Source organism: Acromyrmex echinatior, chromosome 4, assembly GCF_024713525.1.
Source record: "Acromyrmex echinatior isolate Ae372 chromosome 4, ASM2471352v2, whole genome shotgun sequence".
NCBI classification, from domain to species: Eukaryota; Metazoa; Arthropoda; class Insecta; order Hymenoptera; family Formicidae; genus Acromyrmex; species Acromyrmex echinatior.
Genome location: NC_141855.1, coordinates 3,687,477 through 3,712,300, shown reverse-complemented (window position 1 = coordinate 3,712,300; position 24,824 = coordinate 3,687,477). Strand labels below are relative to the sequence as shown.

Here is a 24,824-nt window from a genome sequence, read left to right as displayed (position 1 = left end):
AGGAATACGAGTATTATAAATAAAAATCAGATAGTAAGAAATAAGTAGAATACGGGTAGCAATACGAAGAGATACTTTGATCGTTTTTAGGATGTTCTTTGAAGATCTATGCTGTACGGAAAATACAAAAAAGAGGACTGTCTATTTTAATCGACGGGGGAGGGGGGAGGGGACCTCTATAAAACTTGTTTTTCTTATTTGAAATTTTAAATGAAGAGTATATAGCTAGTTTCTATGGGGGAAATGGGTTAATCTGCATTAAAGAAACATTTTTATTTTTATAATATATATTTTGCATAACACTGCATATAGGACAAAATTTACATAAAAGTAAATAACAATTCGTGTTGATTTTGAATATTAAATCATAGATAATTGAGAAATATTTTATAATCCTTCTCTTCTTCACACACACACAACATACAAACATATATACACATACATATATACGCACGCACACAAACACGATATTTTCATATGGAAATGTGTTAAATCCTTGTAAATTGTGTCAATATCATGACAGTTTAAAATTTATAAGGCCATTGCGTATGAGTTCTTACAATGACTGTTACATTACAAACCAGAACTATTGTCAGAAATAGAGATGAATATTCTTAAATTCAGAATATCCAGAAATAGAGATGATATTTTTCACTACAAAAATCAAAAAGTTAAAATTTTTATTTTGTTATGGTTCAACTGAAAAAGGTAAATGTTATGAACATCTTAAAATTGCAAGTTGATCGCATTAAAATTGTACGAATTATCATGGCAATTATTTTGGAAAGTATTATTTCAAGAAAAATATATAAATTGATTATCTAGATGAATTTTAGGCTATTTAAATTCTCAAAATATTAAAAAACGTATTCTAAAAGATTTATTAAAAATGAAACAAATCACTTTTTTTTTAATCTATGTCAAAGAAGAATAACTCTTAAAAATCAATCGTCAATCGGGCGATTAAATCGGCTTAAATCAATTATCAATTAAATTATTTTTAATTGAATTCACTCATATCAATTATCAATTAAACGACTTCTAATTAATTCTCCTCAAATCAACTGTCAACCGGGTGATTAATTTGGCTCAAATTAATCGTCAATCGAATTGTTTTTATTTGAATTAATTGTTATATTAATTGTCAATCCAAAAGTTTCGATTAAATTTATTCATATCAGTTATTAATTAAATGATTTTTTATTACATTCGTTCTTGTTAATTATAAATTTTAGAAGTTTTAATTGATAATAGGACCAACCCTGATTAGGATTTTCGTCTTAGAATGTTTCAAAGAATCCGTTCTTAAAAGGGAATTCCGTAATGTTAAGACATCCTGTATATGTATACAGGATTTCCCCTAATTATTGACATAACACTTGTGTACAGGTAGAACGGACTAAACTGAATCGCAAAGTTTTGTACCAGTTTGTATTTTTTTTACAATAGTTAACGAAAAATTACTAACAAATCGCCGAATAAATCTGGCCTATCGCTAAATTTAGGCGCGCGGCGAGGTACGGCCGCTCAGAATAGTTGTTAAGCGCGCGAAGAGTTGTTTACTACAAACGGTACGTAATGGTTACGCACGAGCAGCACATGCTGCTGGATCCCGCTGTAAGCTATGATTGTCCCCTGTCTTTCTTATCAAAATGAAATCTAACAGCACAGGAAAAATGTATTTCAAATTAAAGTATTTAATAGTACAAGGCACAATTAGAATAATAATTAGAAATTAATAAAATAAGAAACTATGACTCAGAGCTAGACGTTAGTATTGAATTATTAAGCCGATAATACTTGTCATAGAATAACAAACATTTTTTTTTTATTGAGTCCCCTACCGGAAAAAAATTTTACAGAAAAACTATATAGATTGAGACAAGATCTTAGTATTTTTTTATAGAAAGAGAGTCAAATGTTCGTAGTAAGACGTAGAATGGCGTTATTTGTTTCGCGATACAAGATACGACAAAATGTTCCGTAGAAATGTAATACAGTATCAGAAGACGTATACAGAAAGGGCGGAGCATTTCTTAGTTTTTCAAACAAACAATGCTATTCTACGTCCTACTATGAATATCTACGAGAAACTAAGAATTTTTAAGATCTTGTCTCAATGTATGTATATTCCGTTCAATGAGAGAAAGATCTCGCATCGGACGAAAATTCGTCCGTTTTATGCAGGTTTTTATAACGTTCTACAGCGTTATATTGTCTGTTATGCGCAAACTGAGGTCATTCTCTCGTTGAACAGAGTATAGTTTTTCGTAACAATTTTTTTCCTAGGGGTGCCTTGTTAACTATGGTGATTATTAAAAAAGGTTAGTTGAGTTTAATGTCTGAATTTTTTATCCGTTATGTTTCACTTAATCGTATATATATGTACAGGGTCGGCGATATATAAATTCTAACGAACATAAATTTTTAACAAGTATTTTATTGGATTTTTTGGCGATATCTTAATGAATAATGCTTCGTGCTCTGATAGGTTCTCGGCGAAATTTTCATTTTTTTTTCTGGGCGACCAATCAAATGTGGCACAATTGATGTAAAGACAAACAAATATAATATATGTAAATACACAATATATATATATATATGTATATATATATATATATTGTGTATTTACATATATTATATTTGTTTGTTATTTACATATGTATATTTGTTTGTATTATATATATATATATAAATTATTATTTAAATTTAGCTCTATCGAGATCCTCTAGTCTGATAATTCCACACATGTGAAAAACTTACTTCGCCGACTCTGTATATTATTTATATAATACATACATATTATATATACATATATATGTATATATATATATGTATATAAAATATGTACATACGTGCACGCATATAATTTACGAGTTTTCTTATGTAAATGTAGAAGTACAAAAATTAGAGATATACATAGATTATAGAGAATAGACGTTAAGATCCAAAAGACTGTCTAATTCGTGTGAGTCATTTTACGATCGTTTTGAATTTTTGTTTTACAATATATAATGATCAAATATCATGAGTTCGATCGATAATATCGAATCTGTGGATCCGAAAATTTCACACGCGATTTGATCCGATTGCACTCTCTAAAATAAATTTTCTAAGGAAAAAATAAAAGAAGTTTACAGGAACTTATTCTGTAAAAATCACTTAAAAATTGTACTTTTTTTATAGAAGTGCTACGCAATTAAGAAAGAAAGGTAAAGATTTTTATGGCTTGATTGATGACTCATAGCAATAACAAATTCGACTCACACTACATATACTACCGATTTACTCTTTATCTACAAAATGATGAAATTTTTTTTTATTAAAATAGATTGCTTTTGTCGGTTATAGTAAATTTGAATTTATGTGCATTAAAACGGATTATCTGTCGTGATGAATTCGCAAAATCACAGAATTTAAAATAATGACGAATTATTTTTATCATCAATCCGATTAATATCGTATTGAATCCTATTTCAATGTCATCCGCTAAATTATAAAATCTGGTTATAATATAAATAAATATTAAGTAATGTATTCATCAATTAAAGAAATGGTGTAGCACATAACACAGGAGACTCATAATTCAGAGGTCCCAAGTTTGATCCCACTCTAAGATAAGTGTTTTTTAAAACCAATTTAAATATCTAATTCAGATAAAATCACCATACACTAAGTATAAACATCTTGTATAAACTATATACTAAGTATAAACATCTTGTATAAAATAATTTCAGTTCAAAAATATAAGTCTTAAATATGAATCACTGTTTTTAAATCGTGCGAGAATCTATTAATATTGTATTAAAACCGATTTAAATGTCATCCGCAAAATCATAGAATTTCGGATTGTAATGGTTTATTTTTGTCGTTCTTATATTGGCAGAGTTCACATTGTACATTACAATATAATTATAATTTATGAAGTTCTATAATTTCGAGGTGGTTTTATCACTCGATGTGTGTTATCTAATTATTTTAAATCGAATTTTTTTTAATACCTATTTTTAGTGCAAAAATTCTGATTCGGATTATTTCTTTTTTTAAATCGGTTTTAATCGAACATTTTTGATAGTATATTCAAAGAAGATAAAATTATAATGCTTTGAAAAGATATAAAGAAGTGTTATAAGAATATCCAATAAAAAATATAGACTTCCATTTAAAAAATTTAACTGATCTTGACCTTAGCGACACCATTCAAGATCAAAGTGATAAGTCTAGTAAATAAATATTTTTATACTCTATATAGATCTTAAAATACTTTTTTAAAATATTGTAACTTACAATTTTCGAGATTTTTCAGGGTTTCCATACTTTTTCATTACCCTATATTAATAAGAATTCATATAATTAAATGTCTAAAATAGAATTAGAAAAAATTTACTATAAGAGATCCCAAAATTTCTATTTTAAATAATTGAACTGTTTAATTCTTTTAAAAAAACAATAAATATACAAAGAAATTTGTAGTTTTTTAAGAAAATATTACAAAACTGAATTAATCATTTCAAAAACTAGTAATTTAACACGTTACAGAATAATTCCCTTTAATTCGTTTAATGTTTACAAGAATATCTGACATTTATTCTTAATTATTATTGAAATGTAATTAAATCCGCATTTAAGCTGTTTTACCTGTCCTATAGATAAATTTAAAAAAATTTCTGAAGTATAAATCACAAAGGAACAGGCAATATATATCGCCATATATAGATCATTTGACATACAGCAGCAACTTTTTAAGGGATAATTGTATGGAAAGATCTAGCATTCTCCTTTATATGCTAATTTATAATATTCTTAAGACTAATCTATAAGTTAAACTCTAGTAATAGTCAAAACTTGTGACCCTCAGTTTTTAAAAGGCAATGGATTATATATATCCAAAGAATCAATATGTTATATTTATTAGGAAGTTATGGCAATTATGTAGGATTGTATTACTTTTTTTATTGATGCAACGAAATCGTACCTACCAAGTCTTGTCCTCAAATTAATTCCGACATTATCGAATACCATAATCGGACTTTGATTTTTCATCGCATGGGCCGCATTATCATTGCACATGAAATGTATCATAATCGGTCGATTGATTAGCATGTCAGTGAAAAAATACATTCTGCATCTTCATTTACAGCGATAATTGTGCATCAACTTTGTGTATTTTATGGTAATTATTTATATATGACGTTTGATGTATAAATTAGTGTAGAAAAAGCGATATAATGTTAAAAATATTCAAAATTTATGAATCATTTCTAAAAAGAAGTCGATAAATAATAATATTTTTATAATAAATGAATTGCGCAAATGATAAAAAAATAAAAAGCGTTCAATGTTTTGCTAATAACTGCATGATTAATTTCGAAGTGATTGTATAGCGTTAAGCGTTTGTAGTTTAGTTTAGTTCCATAGATTAATTTGTAATGTAAATTCTAAGAGAGAAAAATATTTAAAATATTCATAAAAGAGATCCAAAATGAATTTAATTGCTTTGTAAGAGTAAATTTCATAGAAATAGATATGTAACAGAACACATAATTTTGTTTCGCGTTTCAGTCAGCCGCAATGACTCTCCTTAATTAGATCTATCTATCTATTTAGAAGATTTAATTGCATGTTGAAGTCGATTGCATTTTCACGATTTCTAAAGTAACAATCTAAACGTAAAATTTACCTGATTCGTTCTAATTATCCATATCACAATTTACGTAAACGATGGTGCAGATCACTTTGGAGCTCATTCGTACTTGACGATGAATTCAGTATAATGATTAACTGAATAATTGTAATAATTGGTTTGCGCGATTCAGTAGTATACATACATATAATAAATTGCATCGTCAACAACATCGCGTGTATTATCTAAATGACCGTTAACAGTAAATAGGGTGCTCTTACAGTGCGCATCTCCATGGGATTTTATCTTATTTTATATAGATTATATCTGCATATTCTCTTCCCAACAATAAATACATCAAAGAAGGGCGGGCGTGACACAGAATTTTATATATGAAGAAGATTCCAGATCATAATATCATTTGAGACTGTTTCGCAAATCACTATTCCAATTACTTTTGAATGGAACGCATTCTATTTCTACTTCCTGAGAGGATGCCACATAGCGATCGGACGCCGCAAGGCCATTAGCATTTGTCTCCAATGAGCCAATGCTTTTCCCATCGAGGTAGATCCTATAATGATGTGCCCTACGGAGTATGTCTTTGGATTTGTTCCTTGGTCACCGTTTATTTCCGCCACTGTCAATCTCAATTGTATAGTCTGTGAAGAAAGACAATCATTTGATAAAAATATTTTCAAAGAGAAAGGATACAATCAAATATTATAGATAGAAATATAGATTTATTTTTACATGTAATATTCATTAAAAAATTTAGTAAGAAAATTTATCTGCCAAATAAATATTATCAAATAGAAAATATTGTTATTAATCCGAGGTTTTTTAGCTTTAGCGATTCGTATTATAAACATTACTCTTTTTGGAAATTAAATCATGTCTTTACTGTGATTGTTGTTATTGGAAAAAAAAAGTGAAAATTTAATCAAAACCTGTAAAGTATGCGCTGGTACATTGAATATTATGGCCTCGTTGAAGATTGGACTTTTCTCGCCTTTTTTGACAGATGTCCTCTTTTTATGCATTTTTTTCCCTTGTTGAAGAAGATATACCTTAATGAAAAATATTATAATATTTTTAAAAATCTTTTTACCGAAATACACACATATATAAATGCGATGCCTAAATTACCTTGACGAAGAAATCACCCGAAGATGAATTTGCGCCGTGCAAGTTGCGCGCTTTAACTACTACAAGGGTGAGTCTTTCCGCTGTTGGCAAGTAACTGAGAGAGAACATCAATTCTCCTAAATGGGGAATGGGTAAGGCAGATCCACTGAGTGCTAGCCAAGTCGTAGCTGGTGGTCTAGCTGCGGGTCCAAGTTTCAAATTGGCTTCGCCAATTAAAGACGCGCCGCCATTGATATTAGATTCATCAGAAAATACCTGAATAATAAAAAAGAGAATTTTATTTGAATTCAAATCTGAAACCATCTAGATTAACATTTAATAGAAAAATTAATTGATTCGTTTACCTCAACAAGAAGTGTTTTGCCTGTTGGGCCTTCATCGAGAGGAAATAAAAATTTCTCCTGATAACTAGGCGATGGACTTCCCCTATAAATTCTTGTTTGCACATGGGTCTGCCTATCGGGTAGTAGACATACTCTACAAAGAAAAAATAATCTTTGAATATTTCTAAGAACTCAATTAATTATTAATCAGTTGTTTCTAAATTAATTTTTTTTAATTTATTTTTTTATTTTAAGAGAATTACAAATTTAATATAAATTTATTTAGATATGTCGCAAAGAATATCGCAATACGGCGCGCAGTAACATGATAGAGTTTTGGATGAGTCAAGACGATACAATCGAACAAGAGATTATTTCACATGCAAAAATATGTCGAAAATGTAGAATAAAATGTTTATGATGCTTCGTTTTCGTGACAATTAAATTTTAATTCATTGTCCTATGCGATGATGTCTCATTTGGTACGCTATAGGTATACTCATTACGCCATAGCGGCGCTATACAGTACTATTTCTCGCGATTGCATGTTGCTTGGAGAAAACAATATCAGTTGATCCAGATTTTGATAAATTATATATATTTAATATATATTTTTATAAAAATTATATTTACACAACAAGTAAGAGATAAAGTCTACAATGGCCGAAGTTGCATCTTAGACGCTTAAATATTTCCATGTGAATTTATATACGACATTTATAGCCATTTGAACTGCGCATCGAATTGATTTTTCGGAGAAACTTAGAAACCAAATTAAATTACAGTAGTAATATTACAAATTATATTGATAAGCTATTTAATAATTTGATGTTCCATTAGGCATCCTATTAGAGAGATCTTAATGTGCTGTAAATAAATTTATTGCGAAAAATATTACCTCGGCCAGAAGTCGAACCCGAATTTCTCAGCATTCCGTACGAGCATTTTAGATCACCGAGGTTTTGGTAATATTCTTCGCAGTAACCGATATGTAGGAACATATGCATTTTTCAAGTAGCGTGTATAGGTAAACAATAATGAACGATTTATTAAGACGTATAATGTAAATACACAAAACAAGTAAGAGATAAAGCCCATAATGGTCGAAGCTGGAGCTTGGACTGTTATACATTTTAACTCTTATGCGAGGTCTACAATAGAAGTCGTAGAGTCTTAAGTAGAGTCTTAGAAAATTGACCAATCACCGTCGAATGTGTGAAAAATAATCAACTATGACTGGTCAATTTTCTACGATTTAAAACCCTACGACCGTCACGGTTCTATTGTAGACTCCGCATTACTTGTTATATATTCATGTTATACGGTCATAAATCGTTTGTTAAAATTGTTTTTAGTACAGAGGAGAGTTGCTGAATGCGTACTTATTTTTTATTATATTTTCCATTTGGCATTGTTTTGTGTGCAAATGAACATTAAAAATTATAGCATAAGATTTCGGACACTTATTATTATATGTTTAACTTTCATATTTTAATAACAAATTAATTTATTATAAATCTTTTTGTAACATTCTGCAAAAGAAAGATCTTTTAAATCGTATTTCCTTTGAAAGTTTTGAATTTATTAACAAAAATAATTAAAAGTGTAAGATTAATAAAGGAAATCATTAATATCTAATAATTAATATCTAATAATTAACTATAATCTCTAACTTTATAATTAATTAAAAAAGATCAAATATTTTATAATTATTAAATAGTGAAAAGACAAATGACGTCAAAATAAAATTGGTTGAAATATTTTTTGGCACTTGACAATTAGCATTTATATTTATATCAATTATTAATTTTATTATTGTCAATTATTAGTTTTATCCTGTAATGATACGATTTAGAAAATTTGATGTATTTTTTAAAAATATTGATTTAATTTTTATAATATAATATATATACAATAAAAATATGTATAAATATGTATATACAATAAATAGAAAATATTCTGCAATAAACCTTCTTTTATGAAAATACAAAAATTTATAATAAAATTGAATTACGTTATTATCAGCAACATAAGTTGATCAAAAATTAATATCAGATATTCCTGATTTTTTAAAACGTTGCTAACATTCATAAAATAAGATTATTACTTTCTTTCTATTATTCATTTCTTATTTATTTTATATTATTATTGTCAAATGTTGCTTATATTAAGTAGTATAAAATATTGATGAGATAAGATATAAGAAACCAGTACGCATTTGTTAACTCTTTCCTACTAGTACGCAAAGAAAACGTTTACCTTACGAAAGTATCTTGCGCAGGAGAGCCGTCAGCGGCAATAAGATCTCTAGCTTCCAAGACGCTTACAGCCAGATCGCCTTCACAGTCGTTTCCACGACCACCCCATCTTTCGTATTCGAGTCCGACACAGATGTGACCTACGATGGGTGCTTCTTCTAAATCGTTTAAGTTGACGCTAGTATCGGAACATACGCTTTCACAACTGATAGCTCTTTTTAAAGTGGATTCATCGGGAGGTGGTTCCGGTTCGGGACCTAAAGAACTTCGACGATTTCCTGATCTGGCATTATTGTGATCGTTTATCGCATAACCCAAAAATGACTCCTCCAGACTCTAAGAATCACAAATGATATACTTCTTATTTTATACTGTTTGTGAAGTGATTTGTAATGTTTTTGAAGAAAATGTATCATTGCCTGTGAAAGTCTTCTCTTCAATTGCACTTCCTCTAAAGCGACGTACAGTTCTTGGCTACTTCTTCTCCTACAAAAGCGGATTATGCAAACATACATACACATATACATGCATTATAATGCGAATATATTTTGATTTTATAATGATTGAAAGATATAGATTATAATTTAGAGAATATTGCGTAATTTTTTATGATAATATCCATACCTCGAGAGATCGGTAGCGTCAAGTTCTACATATTCGTGGATGCCATTCAGCCTTTCTATACTTTTACGTCTTTGTTCAAGACTATTAAAAATATCCTAGAAAGTTATTTTGATTAAAAAATTAAATATAATACATGTACCGTCAAATATTTTTTATCGTTTATGTAATCCACAATTTCTTCTTTATTACAAAAAAGTATATACCTCTGACGTGCGGGTAAAACTGGGATCTGATAAATAAGACTCGTGGTTATGATCTTTAAGCAATAGAGGAGACGACGGTGGATCTTGTAAACTGTTGTACACCTACAGACAAAAAACAAAATTAAAAACAAGCCTTTAAAAAAAAAAATAATAAATTACATTGTCCGACATTTTTAAAGTTTTTTTTTCAGGCATTTAAGCAATGGAAATTGATTTCGCGATAGGGTTTTTTGTCCTAGATTCTGAATCTAAAGAGAAAAGTAGTAAATTAATTTTAATTTTTGAAAAAATATAATGGAGTAAAAAATGCAAAAAGAGGTTTTTGATTATTTTTTAATATTAGTAGAAAAATAATGCGAGCCAGTAGAATTTCGAATTTTTTTAAGAGGGATAAAACGAAAGCTTAGTCTTTTAAGCTTAGGTTTTTAAAATGCGAAAAATCTGATGTTATGTCATTGGAGACTACTTCTTATTCAAGACTACTTCTACAAGAGTGCGCATCAATTCTAGCACAGGCTTTCCTTTCCGTATGCACTATTCTCTCCGTCCTTCAACGTGTTCCTTATTATTAATCTAGGTATTTTTATGAGTATTTTTGTCTCATGAATCGGATTATAGTCTTTGTAGGTTTATTAGTAATTAACCAGAATAGCTATATTACTGACCGGTATGTGAATATCCTATATGATAACACATGATAAATGATAGACTAGGATACTCACATAAAAAAAGCACTTCAATTTAGAGACAAGGAACAAGGGTACTCATACAAAAGCATCCGGTTAATAAGAGGCATGTTGAAGAATGGAACAACGCGCCCAGAGGAAAAAAGCATGTACTAGAATTGATGCGCGTCCGTATAAGAAAATCTGTTCCCGAGTACTCTAAAGTCATAAAAGTCACCAAATTTTTTTGCTTCTTAGTTTAAAAAAGCAAGGGTCAAGCTTTCATTTTATCCTTCTTAGGTTTTATTTGCTCGCATTGCTTCTCTATGAATGAACAAAAAGTAACAAAAGAAACGCATTTTTTGCATTTTTAATACTTTTTTTTAAACTAGAGTCAATTTATTACTTTTCTTTTTAGATTCGGATTCTAAGGAAAAAAAAACGTATCAAAATCAGTTTTCATTGCTTGTATCAAAATTCGGACAATATTTCAAAAATGTTATATTAAATAAAAAGCATAAAAGTAAATTATAGTACTTCTTGCGCTGTTCTGTGAGCTTCAAGGTTTAATTCAGGACTATAAAGATCAGAACTCCGTCTTGAAACATCGAGACCAGACAGATCTGAATCGGTTTCCGCATAAATCTCTCGCATATCTTGTAAATATTCGGCTTCCTGTAAATGTTCTTCAGTGCTATCATTTATGAATGTCGGCGGCGATGTCGATGGAAATGCAAATTGCTGTACTTGCTGCGCTGAGGAGAGTACCGAACTATGAACAAAAAAGTCCTGTTGTAATTCAATATAACAAGAAATTAATGAAAATGTTTTTAGAATTAATGCTTTAGAACTGATAGAACAGAGGAAAGTTGCTAATACTAACAAAGATCTCTTAAAGAGATACCACTTCATTTCTCAAAAACCAACTATTACATTTTATTAATATTGACATGATTTGTTTGAATGATTCAAAAAGGTAAAATAATTTATATATGTATGCTTAATTCTATACAAAATCAATTAAAAATAATTTTCCAAATGCGAAAAAACAATTCTTACAACTTTTTTTGTAAATTGTGTAATTTACATAATATATATCTATATTAAAATATTTTATAGTTAATTTTTTTTATTCGAATAATTTTTTTTCTCTTTTTATTTTTAACTCTAATAATTAACTTTATAAATAAATTCATATTTATGTTATGATTTATAAATTTTATTTTTATTGTAATTTTTATATAGTTATTGTAATATTTTATTTTTTTATATGGCTATATTATTGATAATATTACATTGATAATATTTTATACGGGGTGAGTAAAAGCCCCGGACAGGTGAAATATCTTGAAAATAAATTCTTGACAAAAATAATTCAAATAAAAGTTGAAGGGTTTAAAAATCCATTTACTAATCATATCGTTCGATCTTAGGTGGAGTCGCTAAGGTCAAAATCATATCGATTTTGTTTTTAATTTGCCCTATTTTTTATTCTAAAATCAAATAGCTGATGTTAAAACACTACAATAAAATTCATCTTTACAATGTTGTTCAGGATCATGACTTGGATAACATTTGTCAAGATTAAAGTCATTGGAGATTATTATTTTCATTTTTACGTCTAAATTTTTAGTACAAGAATGATAATAAAATCCATCACCTTAATAAATCCAAATCGCCTTAATAAATATGCATGACCCTGAACAATAATTAAAAGGTTTTCAGTCATCAGTCGAATACCTTGGGTAATACTAATGGCGATACTGTAACTTTCAAGCTTTATAATTCGAATTGATCTAGAACAAGTCGGATCAAACTGTCGGTGGCAGAAATGATGTTCCCCGAGCAACGTGTCTTCGATTGTTTAACGAACGCAATTAGAGTGAGAATTGAGTCATCAATTTGTCTGGATGCACTACGTCTATACTCTCTGTTATCAACTAGTTTATGTCTGTCCTGTTTGTACTTTGTGGTATTTCATTCAAGAGTTTTTTTATACTAGTGTCTTTTATTTCGAAGCGCGCGAGCGCAAACGCGATCACGAAAGGTCAACCATATGTATAACAATATTATAAATTTAATTTTAGTCCCTAGAAAAAATCGACTTTCCGATACAATGGTTGAGACACTAGTAATTTTAAAAAAGCATGACAAATAGCAATTGTCCAAACATTTTTATAAGTACTACATAAGTAGTATTATAGTTTGATATAAAATAAAATTTGTTCACGCCATTTGTTTTTTTTTTTATAAGAAGTATCTAAAAAGTATCTTTTAGGTACGTCTATACTGTGTTTATACATAGGTAATTCTTTAAAAATGCATTTACCTCGAACTAGATACTTTTCCCACCTTATAAGTGTAGATATAGTGCCTACATGTAGATATATGTAGATATATGTAGATATATAATACCTACGTATATATAGAATAGATACCTATACTTAGATATTTCAAAAGGTACTTGTTACATTGCCCTCTTGAAGTAAAAAATTTTTGTCCAAAACATTTTTCGTTATAAGCCTTGGTTTTCACGAGAAATCAATACATCACTAAAATGGCTCACTCTATATAACAGTTATTTTTGCACCATATCTGCATATAGTTGTATTCAGAATAAAGTTCACGTATTATCAATACAAAAATGTTGTCTTTAGTTGCGGAAAATTTGTAGCGATTATTTCATTCCGTTTAAATATAAATCGAACAATAGAAGAGATCAAAATTGAGTTTAATTATCAAGAGAGAGAGAGAGAGAGAGAGAGAGAGAGAGAGAGAGAGAGAGAGAGAGAGAGAGAGAAAATTGCTGTATTTTATACAGAGTGTTTGGAAAATCGCCTGTAATATTTCAGGAAATGATTCGGGACTGAAAAAAAAAAAAAGCTGAACATAGGTCCAGAAATAAGTCGTTTCCAAATTATAAGCATTTTGATACTTAAAAAATTGTAATTTATTTTTCATAATTACAATCATAATTTTTTTCATAGTATCTTAAATAATTACATTTTGGATTATTTTGTCGTTACCTAGAATGCACCACGTGGAAGCATAATCCGCTTGGCATCCCCTTTTTTTATTTTTTTTTTATTTTAAATTTTTTTTACTTTACTAGAGGGATGCCCAGCGGACTATGTCTCCACGTGGTGCATTCTGGGTAATGCTAAAATAATCTGAAATGTAATTATTTATGTTAAAACACTATGAAATAAATTATGATTGTGATTATGAAAAATAAATTACAATTTTTTAAACATAAAAATGTAGGTTATAACTTTCGGAAATTAAATACTTAATTTCGGACCTATATTTATGTAGCTTTTTTCCTTCTTTTTGGATCCTGAATCATTTCCCGAAGTATTATAGGCGATTTTCTGAATGCTCTGTATATCAGATGTTGAAAATACATCTACTTTTATCAATTTTTAATAACTCACTTATAAAACTCCGAAGCATCTATGTAGCTCTGTGAAGTAACCGATCTGAGTGCGCTGAAGATTCTCTCACCGGTTGTTGGATTACTCTTCTTTGTAATGTTCTGAGATGGGTCTGGAGGAGCGGGTGGTGGCGGTATCGGACTCAAAATCGATTCGCTCGCAATTTTCGTCTCGTCCACTATTGGTTCTTGAATTGTACTTGCGAACAATATCGATTCACGATTTGAACGTGTCTGACACTCATTCATGGATTCGTAAACAGGAAGATCGGGTAAGCTCTGAATGTATTGCGAGACTCGCTGAAGATTGTGCGACTTAGACAGATCGCTGTGAAATATGTATGAATCAATATCTTCTTGATGATCGGGAGTACTTTTGAATGGAGTCATCTCGATGTTTTGCATATCATTATTTTTTCTGTTAAGATTGTCGTTCAATTCCTCGCTATTCTGAAGCATCTTAGAAATTGTCTGTGGTCCGTATATTGATTCCATGATCATCTGATTAGTTGAATTCGATGAATTCGTCATATTGAAGCTATCTGAGAATCCTCTGGATTCATTCCTCGTATATGGTCGCACATGATTCCTTTGAACAGTTTCGTAACTATCGTAACTTCTATTGACTTCTTCGTCATTTAACTTGTCACGAGAGTTATCTATGGATGCGCTTATATCATATCTAAGCCACGCAGGCTCTTTGGAAGGAGATTTAAATTGCCTAAAATAAACATACAAATCGACATACAAGATCGAATAAAAATGGCCTTACGGTTTTAAACTTTATGACCCAATAAATAAATTATATTCGGAAAAATAGGAAAAAAGTTATACCTGATTAATCTAGAATCTACATGGTTCTGACTGGAGTAAGGCGTCATTTGAATGCTCTCCGCTATCATCTTTGCATTGTCGAACACGAAGGTGGGACGTTCGATCGACTGGAAAGGATCGTGATTCTTCAGCGGTTCGCTCTGAAAGAGAAACACGGACGGACCGGAGGCTCTTGATCGAATCGATCCTCTTTGCAATGATGGCGGTGGTGTCAATGGACTGGCTTCGTGCATTCTGATATAATCGATAGTACTTGGTGTCTGAAGCGGCGATGGCCTCGGACGAGCGGTCGGTCGTGGTTGAGGTGCGGGCCTCAACGGTTGAGGTGGTATCGTGCTGCCGCAAAGAGGCGGATGTAGATCCCTGTCGACAGCCTCAAATCTGTATAGCAGTGTGATGGTGTAATACATTTTTTTTACCTCACCTCTCCCCCTGCCTAGGAGCGTTCGACTTTTCACGCAAAGCAAGATCCGTCCGCATAAAAAGTCATTATGCCCCTTGGCAGGGGGGAAATGGGGTGGACCTCGCTTCGCATGGAAAGTTGTCGTACATCCCTAGGCAGGGAGGGAAGTGGGGTGGATCACGCTTCACGTGGAAAGTCATATTAATAAGCCGCTGGGCAGGTGGGAGATGGGGTGGACCTCGTTTCGCGTGAAAAGTCGGACGCCCTTTGACAGGTGGGTGGTGAAGTGGAACTCGCTTTGCGTGGAAAGTCGGACGCTCCTTAGCAGGGGAAGATGTCGAGTGGACCTCGTTTTGCGTGAAAAGTCGAATGTCCCTAGACATAAGACAGGTGAATAGGTGGGATGGACCTTGCTTCGCGTAGAAAATCGAACGTTCCTATATAATCTGAGAGGAAAGGTGGGATGGACCTTGTTTCACGTGGAAAGTCGAACGCCCTTTAGCAGGGGAGTGGTGAGGTAAACCTCGTTTCGCGTGAAAGTCGGACACGCCTAGGCAAAGGAGATGTGGGGTAAATCTATCTTCGCGTGAAAAGTCGGACGCCTCTTTGTAGGGATGGGAGATGGACCTCGCTTCGCGTAGAAAGTCGGACTTTGTTATATTCTTCTGCGTAGTTTATATTCAATTTTATTGTTAATGTTAGTCAGAAAGATACACACTTATTTTGAACAAGTAATATGGCAATAGAAGTGCATGCAGCCTATATATGATGATGATCACATAATTACAAAATATTTATTATACTTTTTTGTTAGTAACTTTTTAGCAAAGAATGAGCGCGAGATAAAATCTCTTAAAAGTTACTGAAGACCTTGAATATATGTCAAGATCACGGTCGGAACTAAGTCCATTTTTGTTAACATTTACTGTATATTAATTAATTATATGTACGTATTGTACAAATAGATTCTGTATAAAAGCAAAAATAGTTTCTTAATATCATTGCAAATTTATATTTTATAATCTTGAATGATATTGAGAGGATCGTCGTGGAACATCTTTATCACTTATCATATTATCATATTTTTGTATTAGGATTTTCAACTTAAAATTATTTCAGGAACACATTATTTTTTAAGAAGTGATTGTTGTAGGACATTCTGTAGATTGTTCATATCTTTCTTTTTCTTTCGGTAAACAAAATTTTAATATTATTTAAATTATAAGTAAATGTTTTTAGTCTTAATTGTATTTATAATATGTAAAGGATATTTATAATTGAAAAGAATAGTTATAATGTGATTTAACTCATTCGATTAATTGTATGACATTTATAAAATACGATATTTATAAAATTTTAATTATTTGTAATCTACCTGGTAAAAGCGCCTTGTGCATCAAGCCGGATGTCGCTATCGCTGTGCAACAGATGTTGAGAGGCATTTCCAGTCTGGCAATATAGACCTGGTATTGTCTGAGCAGTTGGATGCTGAGCCTTTACCAACCCTACCTTTAAATAATATCTACTATAATTGGACATCATTTAAAATAATATAATGATAGTCTATAATAATATTAGACAACAAAAGAAAATTTTAATTCTGCATTTAGCATTTTTGTTTTAACATATGCAAAGTGATTTGAAATAAACATTTGTCCTTAAATATGTTCAAAATCAAATATAATATATCTGAAAGGTATCTTATGTTCGATTTTAAACATTCATTACATTCAGCCTGGATAAGATATTTTTCAGAAATTTTTATAAATTTAAAATATAAAAAATATTTTAAGGTATTAGAATTTATATATTTTTACCAGGGATAATCCAAATTAATAATTTAATTTGTGTTTTGAATTACATTACCTTTTCTTCCCGTGGTGCCCAAAGCCAAGAAAGCCTCTGTCTCCATTCCTCGCAAACGCTCCAGAAATTCCTGGTGCTAAATTGCCATCCTGTGCAATATCTACAAGAGAGACGAGACTAAATATAGACGCTAACTGCTAATTATCTATGTTATTGATTACCAATCATGGGATAGTTTGTTTAAAATTGTAATTCAGAAATATCGGATTGTTAAAGTAAAAGGTAAAGGCATTCAAATTATTAAAAAAACAAAATCTATAAAACTGTTACACAATTCATTTATATAGAACTTTTGATTGTTGTTTGATTGTTGTAATTCTGAATAAATTTGTCAAAACATTTTATAGTTTAACATTTACTTTATAATAACAGGGAACTATACTTTATAAGTCTAAAGATAATTATTTTATTTTATAATTATTTTTAAAGATAATTGTATTTTCTAAACAAAAACTACAAATATGATTCTCAATTTTTATTAAAAATTTTTATTCTATTGATTCGATGTTATTTTTTGTGTTCTTATTTTTTATTACATTAAAATATTATATTTCATTATATTGAAATTATTAATGTTACCTTTTGCAAAGGACAAGTGTGACGCTAGCAGAAATGACAATAATTAAAGCTACTGCAAGTCCGGTAAAAACCCAACTCATTTTTTGAATTCCAAATTCAAAAAATCCTACGAGATTGTGAAATCTGAAATATATAAATTTACGATATCAGGGGAATGAGTGATGCACCTAAGGAAAAGTGGAATACGTGCTGTAAAAAATATTTTAAGTATTATTATTATATATATTGTTATTAAATGTTGTTTATTTGATTCTATTATCAATGTTAATTGCTGCACTAAATGAAGTTATTATTATTATATTATTGTTTATCTATTAATAATATTGAGAATAATTTAATATAGGTTGAAACGTTCGTTTTTTTTTATTATTTTATTTGAAATATATTATGTATTAAAAATCGACATCCAGCTTTAGCTCACAGCTCTCTGTTACATTTTTAATTATATGATTTTATCTATTGGAGACGTAACGTGTTATTAATTATTTAATTTATTCTGTTTATTTTGAATAAAAGATCTGCATTTTTTTTGTATGTTTAACTTTTTTTAATTTATTTTAAATTTTAAAAAATTAAGGTCTGGTTATTTTATCTTCGGATAAATCATGTAATTTATCTAATGGATAAACAAAAGAATAAAGGAGTAAGAACATAGAAAGAGTTATATTACTAGTCGTGATTCAACCTGAGATCTAATTTAAATTAGAATTAAATCGGATTTTCATTTGAAAAACGCTTTTTAAACCACGATTTAATAAATCCGAAGTTCGAATTTTGATTCAAACTTAGCTCGCTTGAAATGAGGTGTTCAATCGTGGATCGAGCTATGACTATGAATACGAATCTAAGAGAGTTAGAGAGTGAGCTGAAGGTTATCGAAAAATGGAGCAAACGAGCCTGAAACAAGAATGATTCGAAAAATTTTCGACCTGATACAAAAATGACACTACAAATATCAAATTGCTATAATTTTAGATAAGTTTTATCCTGTGCACAGAATAAAATTTTAGATAAATGCGTTCATTAGTTTCTTTATTTCGGTCGTGTAAGATAACCAATTTTTGGTTCCGTCACTACAATGCACCCGTTTATACTTTTTCAATTACAGTCACAACATTATGTAAATCTTAATCTTTTAAAATTTAAAATAAATTAAGAACATATTATGTAAATTGCGCTTCGAATTGGCAAATTATAAATACCGCAAGCATTATATTCGCCATAATTAGTTCACACTTTTTCCTCTTTCCAAATAAGGAAATGGCTTGCGAAAATATCTGTGGCTCAAATATTGAAATAAGCGATGAAACTAATGCTTCAAAGAAAACTCGTTTTAGAAAACTCGCATTATATAAGTATAAAAAAGTTATTAGAATATCGTTAAATAAGCATATTGAGCAGAAAGGGAATATTAAAAAATAAAAAAAAAATTGCCAAAAAATCATATGTATGTTTTTTTGTATTAGAGTAAAAACTTTTCAAATTACTCGTACATGAGAGAACAATATGGGATTTAAGTTATATTTCCAACGAGAGCAATTACGTGCAGCGTGAGCAACTACGCCTGTGAGAGAAATATGAATGCACGAACACCTGCTCTCCTTAAAGAGAGCGTCACGTTTCCTATAATTTTCTTTTTATGGTATAAGACGATATTTTATGTCGTGTAATTTTGTTGATGACCTACACGGTCAAGTCTAATGCGAAGTTGTTCGATTTAGTATTACTTTTATAATACAGATAGTGCGAGTTTAATTAAGTTCGTGTTTGTCATATGCGTCTCATTGTCAGACGTCCTAATGTCGATTTAGACGGGCTGTATCCGTCTTTGAAGAGTTGTCTTCAATATTCAATTTCATGTCGTATTATATTAACGATAGAACGTCGAATTGTGACCGATTTGATATTGCTACACATTTCCGTCGACACTACTTCCAAATCGATGGACGTGCACAAACCGATGGACATGTACGTACAGATGGATTAATATATGCAGTGAGCTCAACTGTAGCCTATGCTTATGCCAAATGCGCGCATATTTTACGTTGTTTTATCTATATTTGCCCGTTATCAATCACAATTCTATAATATATTTTATTTTTGTCGCGATGGAAACTCAAGATTTCTCATATTTTATTGGGTAAATTATAAATAAATTTAACAATTATATATATGTAATAAATATATCATAATGTTAATTTTTTAATAATTGTACCTTCATACTTCTATAAATAGAAAAATGAGATGAATTAATTGATGTAAAAAAATATATAGTTGCCTTAAAAAATATACATATATATAAGCAAAATAGATAATTCTTAAAATAAGCAATTATATGTTTTTTTTTTATACTAGTGATGTAAAAATATCTCGTAAACTATATTGACCGCAATGATTTATAAATAAATAAACCTATAAACACGTTTTTTAAATATATACCTTCAAGTTATTTGTTTACTCTATATTTTTAGTTGTTTTAAAATATTTCTTTTAAAGATAAAAATTTTTATTTTACGCGGAGCTAATTCTTATTTTATTTTTTACAATTTTATTGTACACCAGAGAAGTCAAATACGAGAGCACTGTATATGCACGTTATATGTATACAACAATTTTACGCGTCGATCATAATTTTTTTTCTCATTTTTAAAATAATTTAGGTCACGTCTCTTGACAGCGAAGCACTTACAATGATGGAGTATAGATTGTAGAGCACAAACAGTTCTCGAACATCCATTGATCTCGACACGCATGTTCGAGGCAGATGCGTGAAAAAAAACTCGGTTTTAAAATACTGAAATTAACTTTGCAATAAATTTGACGGCAGATCTAACGGATATATCGCTCTACATTGAAACATACTCTATTGAAATTGGATATTGTGACAAAACTTAAGATACTATATAGGTACTTGATATGACTATATATATACTATATTCATGCACTCATGTTTAAGTTATATTAACAAACAAAATATCATAATGAATTTCTATTTCAAATACAGATTGAAAATTATGTGAGTTTCATAATTATTAATTCAATTTTTATCGCCGTATTAATAATATTTAAAATTTTAATTATAGTACATTAAAAAATTTGTTTATGTCGCATATTATTAGGATTACATACATTATATTTAGGATTATATACACATTGATCTGACCAAAATATAAGTATTTATTTCATATTGCTTTTTTTATGGAGAGGAAACTTTTTAATCAGACAGCAAAGTGCAAATACTTTTAGTAAATAATTTATTTGTTATATTTGTGCTTTTCTTTGTCTTTATTTTTGTAATTTTAAAAAGTTATACTATTGTCTTTAAATACAATATAATATTTTGTGAAGTATGTGTCATTTGCTAATTTTTCTCTTTCTATCATATTATCTATAAAATAAAGGTAACTTCGAGATTTGACAAACTATATTTAAAAGGAGAATGAATCCTCAATTAAGAAACTAAATTAAAACTTAACTGAGGATTCATTCTCCTTTTAATAAATTCATTCTCATTTTAATTACTATCTATATGAATTGGCTGTATATATTTGTGGCTTATAAGCAGATGAGAATTTATTCAAATGAATAGAAATCAACATAAATGTATTATACAGTGTGTATAAAAAGTAACTGATCTTCTAAAATGTCTCGAAAAATATAAATTTTATAAAAAGACATTTTAAACAAAAATTTTTTTAGACAAAAAGATCTATTTACTGATTTTATTACACACATGATTTGATCTTGGACGGCGTCAACAGGTAAAAATCACAATTTTTTAAAATAAGAATTTCCATTTTTCATTGCATATTTTTGTAACTTATTTCATGAATTTTTCAAAACATTATGACAAAATATTTTTTCATTAAATACTTTTTGAATTATAAGGCTTGAGTGTTACAATATCGTCGGCATTATTTAAAGTATTCAACTGATGATTAAAACCTTTTAAATGTTATTTAGGGTTATGATTTTGATAATATTTGTCAAAATCAAGTCCTTTTAGGATTGTTCCTCTTATTTTCATCTTTAGTGTAACTTCCAAACCTCTTAATCTCAACATACGATGTCAAGATTACGAACAATTTTTTTATAAAATTCATATTTTTATTTAAAGATATTTAAGATCTTCGACACTTTTTATACATCCTACATATATTTACACGTATTATATTTATACGTAAATGCAACATGTACTTAAAACTATTTAATTCAAATGAACTATATTACATATTCATTTGGAATACGGAGGATAATTGGAACATACAGGGAATTGCATGGTCATTCATCACAAAAAAGTGTACGTATAATTATTCGAAATTATGATACGACCGCATGGAGTAATTGAGAGAATAAAAAAAAATTGTTATTTGCATTACGGCAGAAGATAAAGTTCTCAGCTATTGAATCGAAATATATAATGTCAGCATATATAATGTCATTAAAGGTATGCAATATATCGCAAAAAGGTATAATATAATAAAAGGTTATATATTGGAACTTAAAAAAGAAAAAGAAGAAAAAACATGAAAAACTGATTGCGTCGTACAGATACGCTCTGATTACCTAGTGAAGATTTTTATGTATTTTTTTTCTTTAAATATCGATTCAATTCACATTTGACGAACCATAAACTCGGTTATTCCGTGAGACGCGTGCTTACCTTTCAGCTTCCAAATTCATTGATCGTGTGACAGGTATTTCGAATGGCTCCGAAGTAGAGATGATAAAAACTATGTAAAAAGTAAAAGAGGCAGGGAAAAACAGAGAAAGAAAGAGAGAAAGAGAGAGAAATATCACAAAGTAGGTTGATCTTAAATACTAACAAAAAATGATAAACCGTGTTACAGTATGTTCGTCATAAAATATTTAATTATAGCCTATCAAATACTTAAGTAATAACAATATAAGAAGCTGAATTTTTTATCCAAAGTGGTACTTCTCATACTTATAAGTGATTTATTATTATATTTAATTTTATGTATTTAAAATAAATCTGAAAGTTAACTTAAAAGAGCGTTTATTTAAAAGAGCTCTATAAATAAATAAGGCATGAACTGATTTTCATCTCACCTTTCTATCAAGATTCGACCGATTCACTTCTGGAACATCTATTTATATCTTCATATTCTATAGCTCGATTGCTCGGTTAAGTGCTAAGCAAATGACATACATGATGAATAATCAACCAAAAATATTCCCGATATAATACGCGTCGAGGTCGCGTTATCCTTCGCTACGTGTTGGATTTCTTAATCAGCCGTCTATGTCATTAATCAACCGATACTGCGGCACAAGTGTAGGAGCATGCAGCGAGATAACAGGACGGTGGCAAGGAAAGTGGAATAGAGAAAGCAGCACCATTTGCTGAGGTGAGAAGAGGATATTCGTGGGCGGACACGCGCGGCGTAGTCAGTGAATCAGCAGGATACCGCACCTGATCAATTAAGCTGCTAATCGTGCCGAAATCACTGGTCACTATCGCCACTATTATCCGTTGGACGTCCTCCATTATCTTGCATACCGAAACTCCGGTTATGTGTTCTATTCATTTTCTAGCATCATCATTTTCCACGTTTCGTCTTCTCGTTTTGAATCACTTCTCGCTTTAGGTCGATTAAATAATAATTAGATGGACGAGAGGGACTGGGACGATTCAGATATTATAAATCGGTTATTCTTTATAAATTGCTGCCAGCTACTCGTTGAGGCGGTGACAACGAACACGAGTACGAGCGTGACAGCAATAAGCTGGCGCGGCCCTCGTATCTCGCACGACTAATCGAGGCCTGGAATCAGGGCTTGCCTGCCACTCTTACCTCTACCATGAACATTGAAGAGCGGCGTCACGAGCGCTACCCACGGAGAAACTACCCCTTGGATTCGGATTCACTAGGGGTGGATTGCGCCATGCCAGAGATATATCCGGTGGCGCAGAGCGTAAAGTTCTCCAGCTAGACTCGTTCAATTGCGCGGGCGCACGCGCATTCTTAATCCATTGCGAGATTCTTTTACGCCTCACATAGTACTAACAAGAATAATACGAATTGTTGATGGAGACTGGACTTACATTTGATATATTTAGTACCTGACATTTTCTCTTCCATCTAACACTTTTGCCAAGTGTTTTCGTGTGTCGATAGCGTCTGTATTTCTTTCCTAACGTTTTTAAAGATATTTCTTTCTAACATTTAAGTATATTTATACTACTATTACATTTATACTACTGTTAAAGAAAGCTATTAATAAATGTCAGAGATGAACATGCCTTAAAAAATAAATAATTAGTTATTATTAAGGCGAATGAGGTAAAATTGCATAGACAAAATAATTTTCTTGTGACAAATAAACATAATCCTAGGATATACAAGAATAGGCCTAAAATGTCCAAACAAGTTTTCCATAAAATTTCCATTAATTCATACATTTCTGTAATTTTAGTTTGTGTCTTTCATATCTTGTGCATAATTTTATGAAATAAATTTTTTTAAAAAGTCATATTTTATAAAAAGTAATGTTTTTATTTAAGTTAAAGTCTGTTTACCTCTTTCCTCTTACTTTTGACTTTATTTTTTAATAACGTTCGGTCTGAGCGGGTTTGCACCAATCTGGATTGGATTAATGACATTGTACGCTCTCTTATTCGTAGAACATGTAACGTCAACCAATAGAATGTAATCCAACTCAAATTGATAACCCGCTAGGGTCGAAAACACTATTAAAAAATGTAATTAAAAGTAAGAAAAAAGGAGACAAACAGACTTTTAATTATAATATATATTTAGCTATAAATTTAAGAGAAAATTAAATATTATTTAGTTAAGATTATATAACGCATATATTTTTAATGTATATTATTATTAA

The 24,824-nt window shown here is 30.1% G+C and overlaps 1 protein-coding gene across 3 annotated transcripts; it reads right to left on the bottom strand.

Moving 5' to 3' along the window:
• Positions 1 to 269: 269 nt before the first annotated feature.
• On the bottom strand, positions 270 to 23,928 carry LOC105145150 (uncharacterized). 3 transcript variants are annotated; one of them, XM_011054538.2, is made up of 16 exons: positions 23,034 to 23,927; positions 22,624 to 22,693; positions 17,961 to 18,083; positions 17,382 to 17,481; positions 16,891 to 17,024; positions 15,113 to 15,475; positions 14,280 to 14,999; positions 11,383 to 11,617; positions 10,181 to 10,282; positions 9,978 to 10,072; positions 9,773 to 9,839; positions 9,355 to 9,689; positions 7,117 to 7,249; positions 6,773 to 7,027; positions 6,574 to 6,693; positions 270 to 6,285 (listed from the first exon to the last, which is right to left on the bottom strand). In XM_011054538.2, the coding sequence occupies exons 2-16, from the start codon at positions 22,641 to 22,643 to the stop codon at positions 6,103 to 6,105; spliced, it is 2,985 nt and encodes a 994-aa protein (XP_011052840.2). In that variant the 5' UTR covers positions 22,644 to 22,693; positions 23,034 to 23,927; the 3' UTR covers positions 270 to 6,102. The 3 variants fall into 3 exon arrangements, with proteins under 3 accessions (XP_011052840.2, XP_011052839.2, XP_011052841.1); XM_011054537.2 differs by having other exon boundaries at positions 15,113 to 15,493; positions 23,034 to 23,923; XM_011054539.2 differs by lacking the exon at positions 22,624 to 22,693 and having other exon boundaries at positions 15,113 to 15,493; positions 16,891 to 17,020; positions 23,398 to 23,928.
• Positions 23,929 to 24,824: the final 896 nt, after the last annotated feature.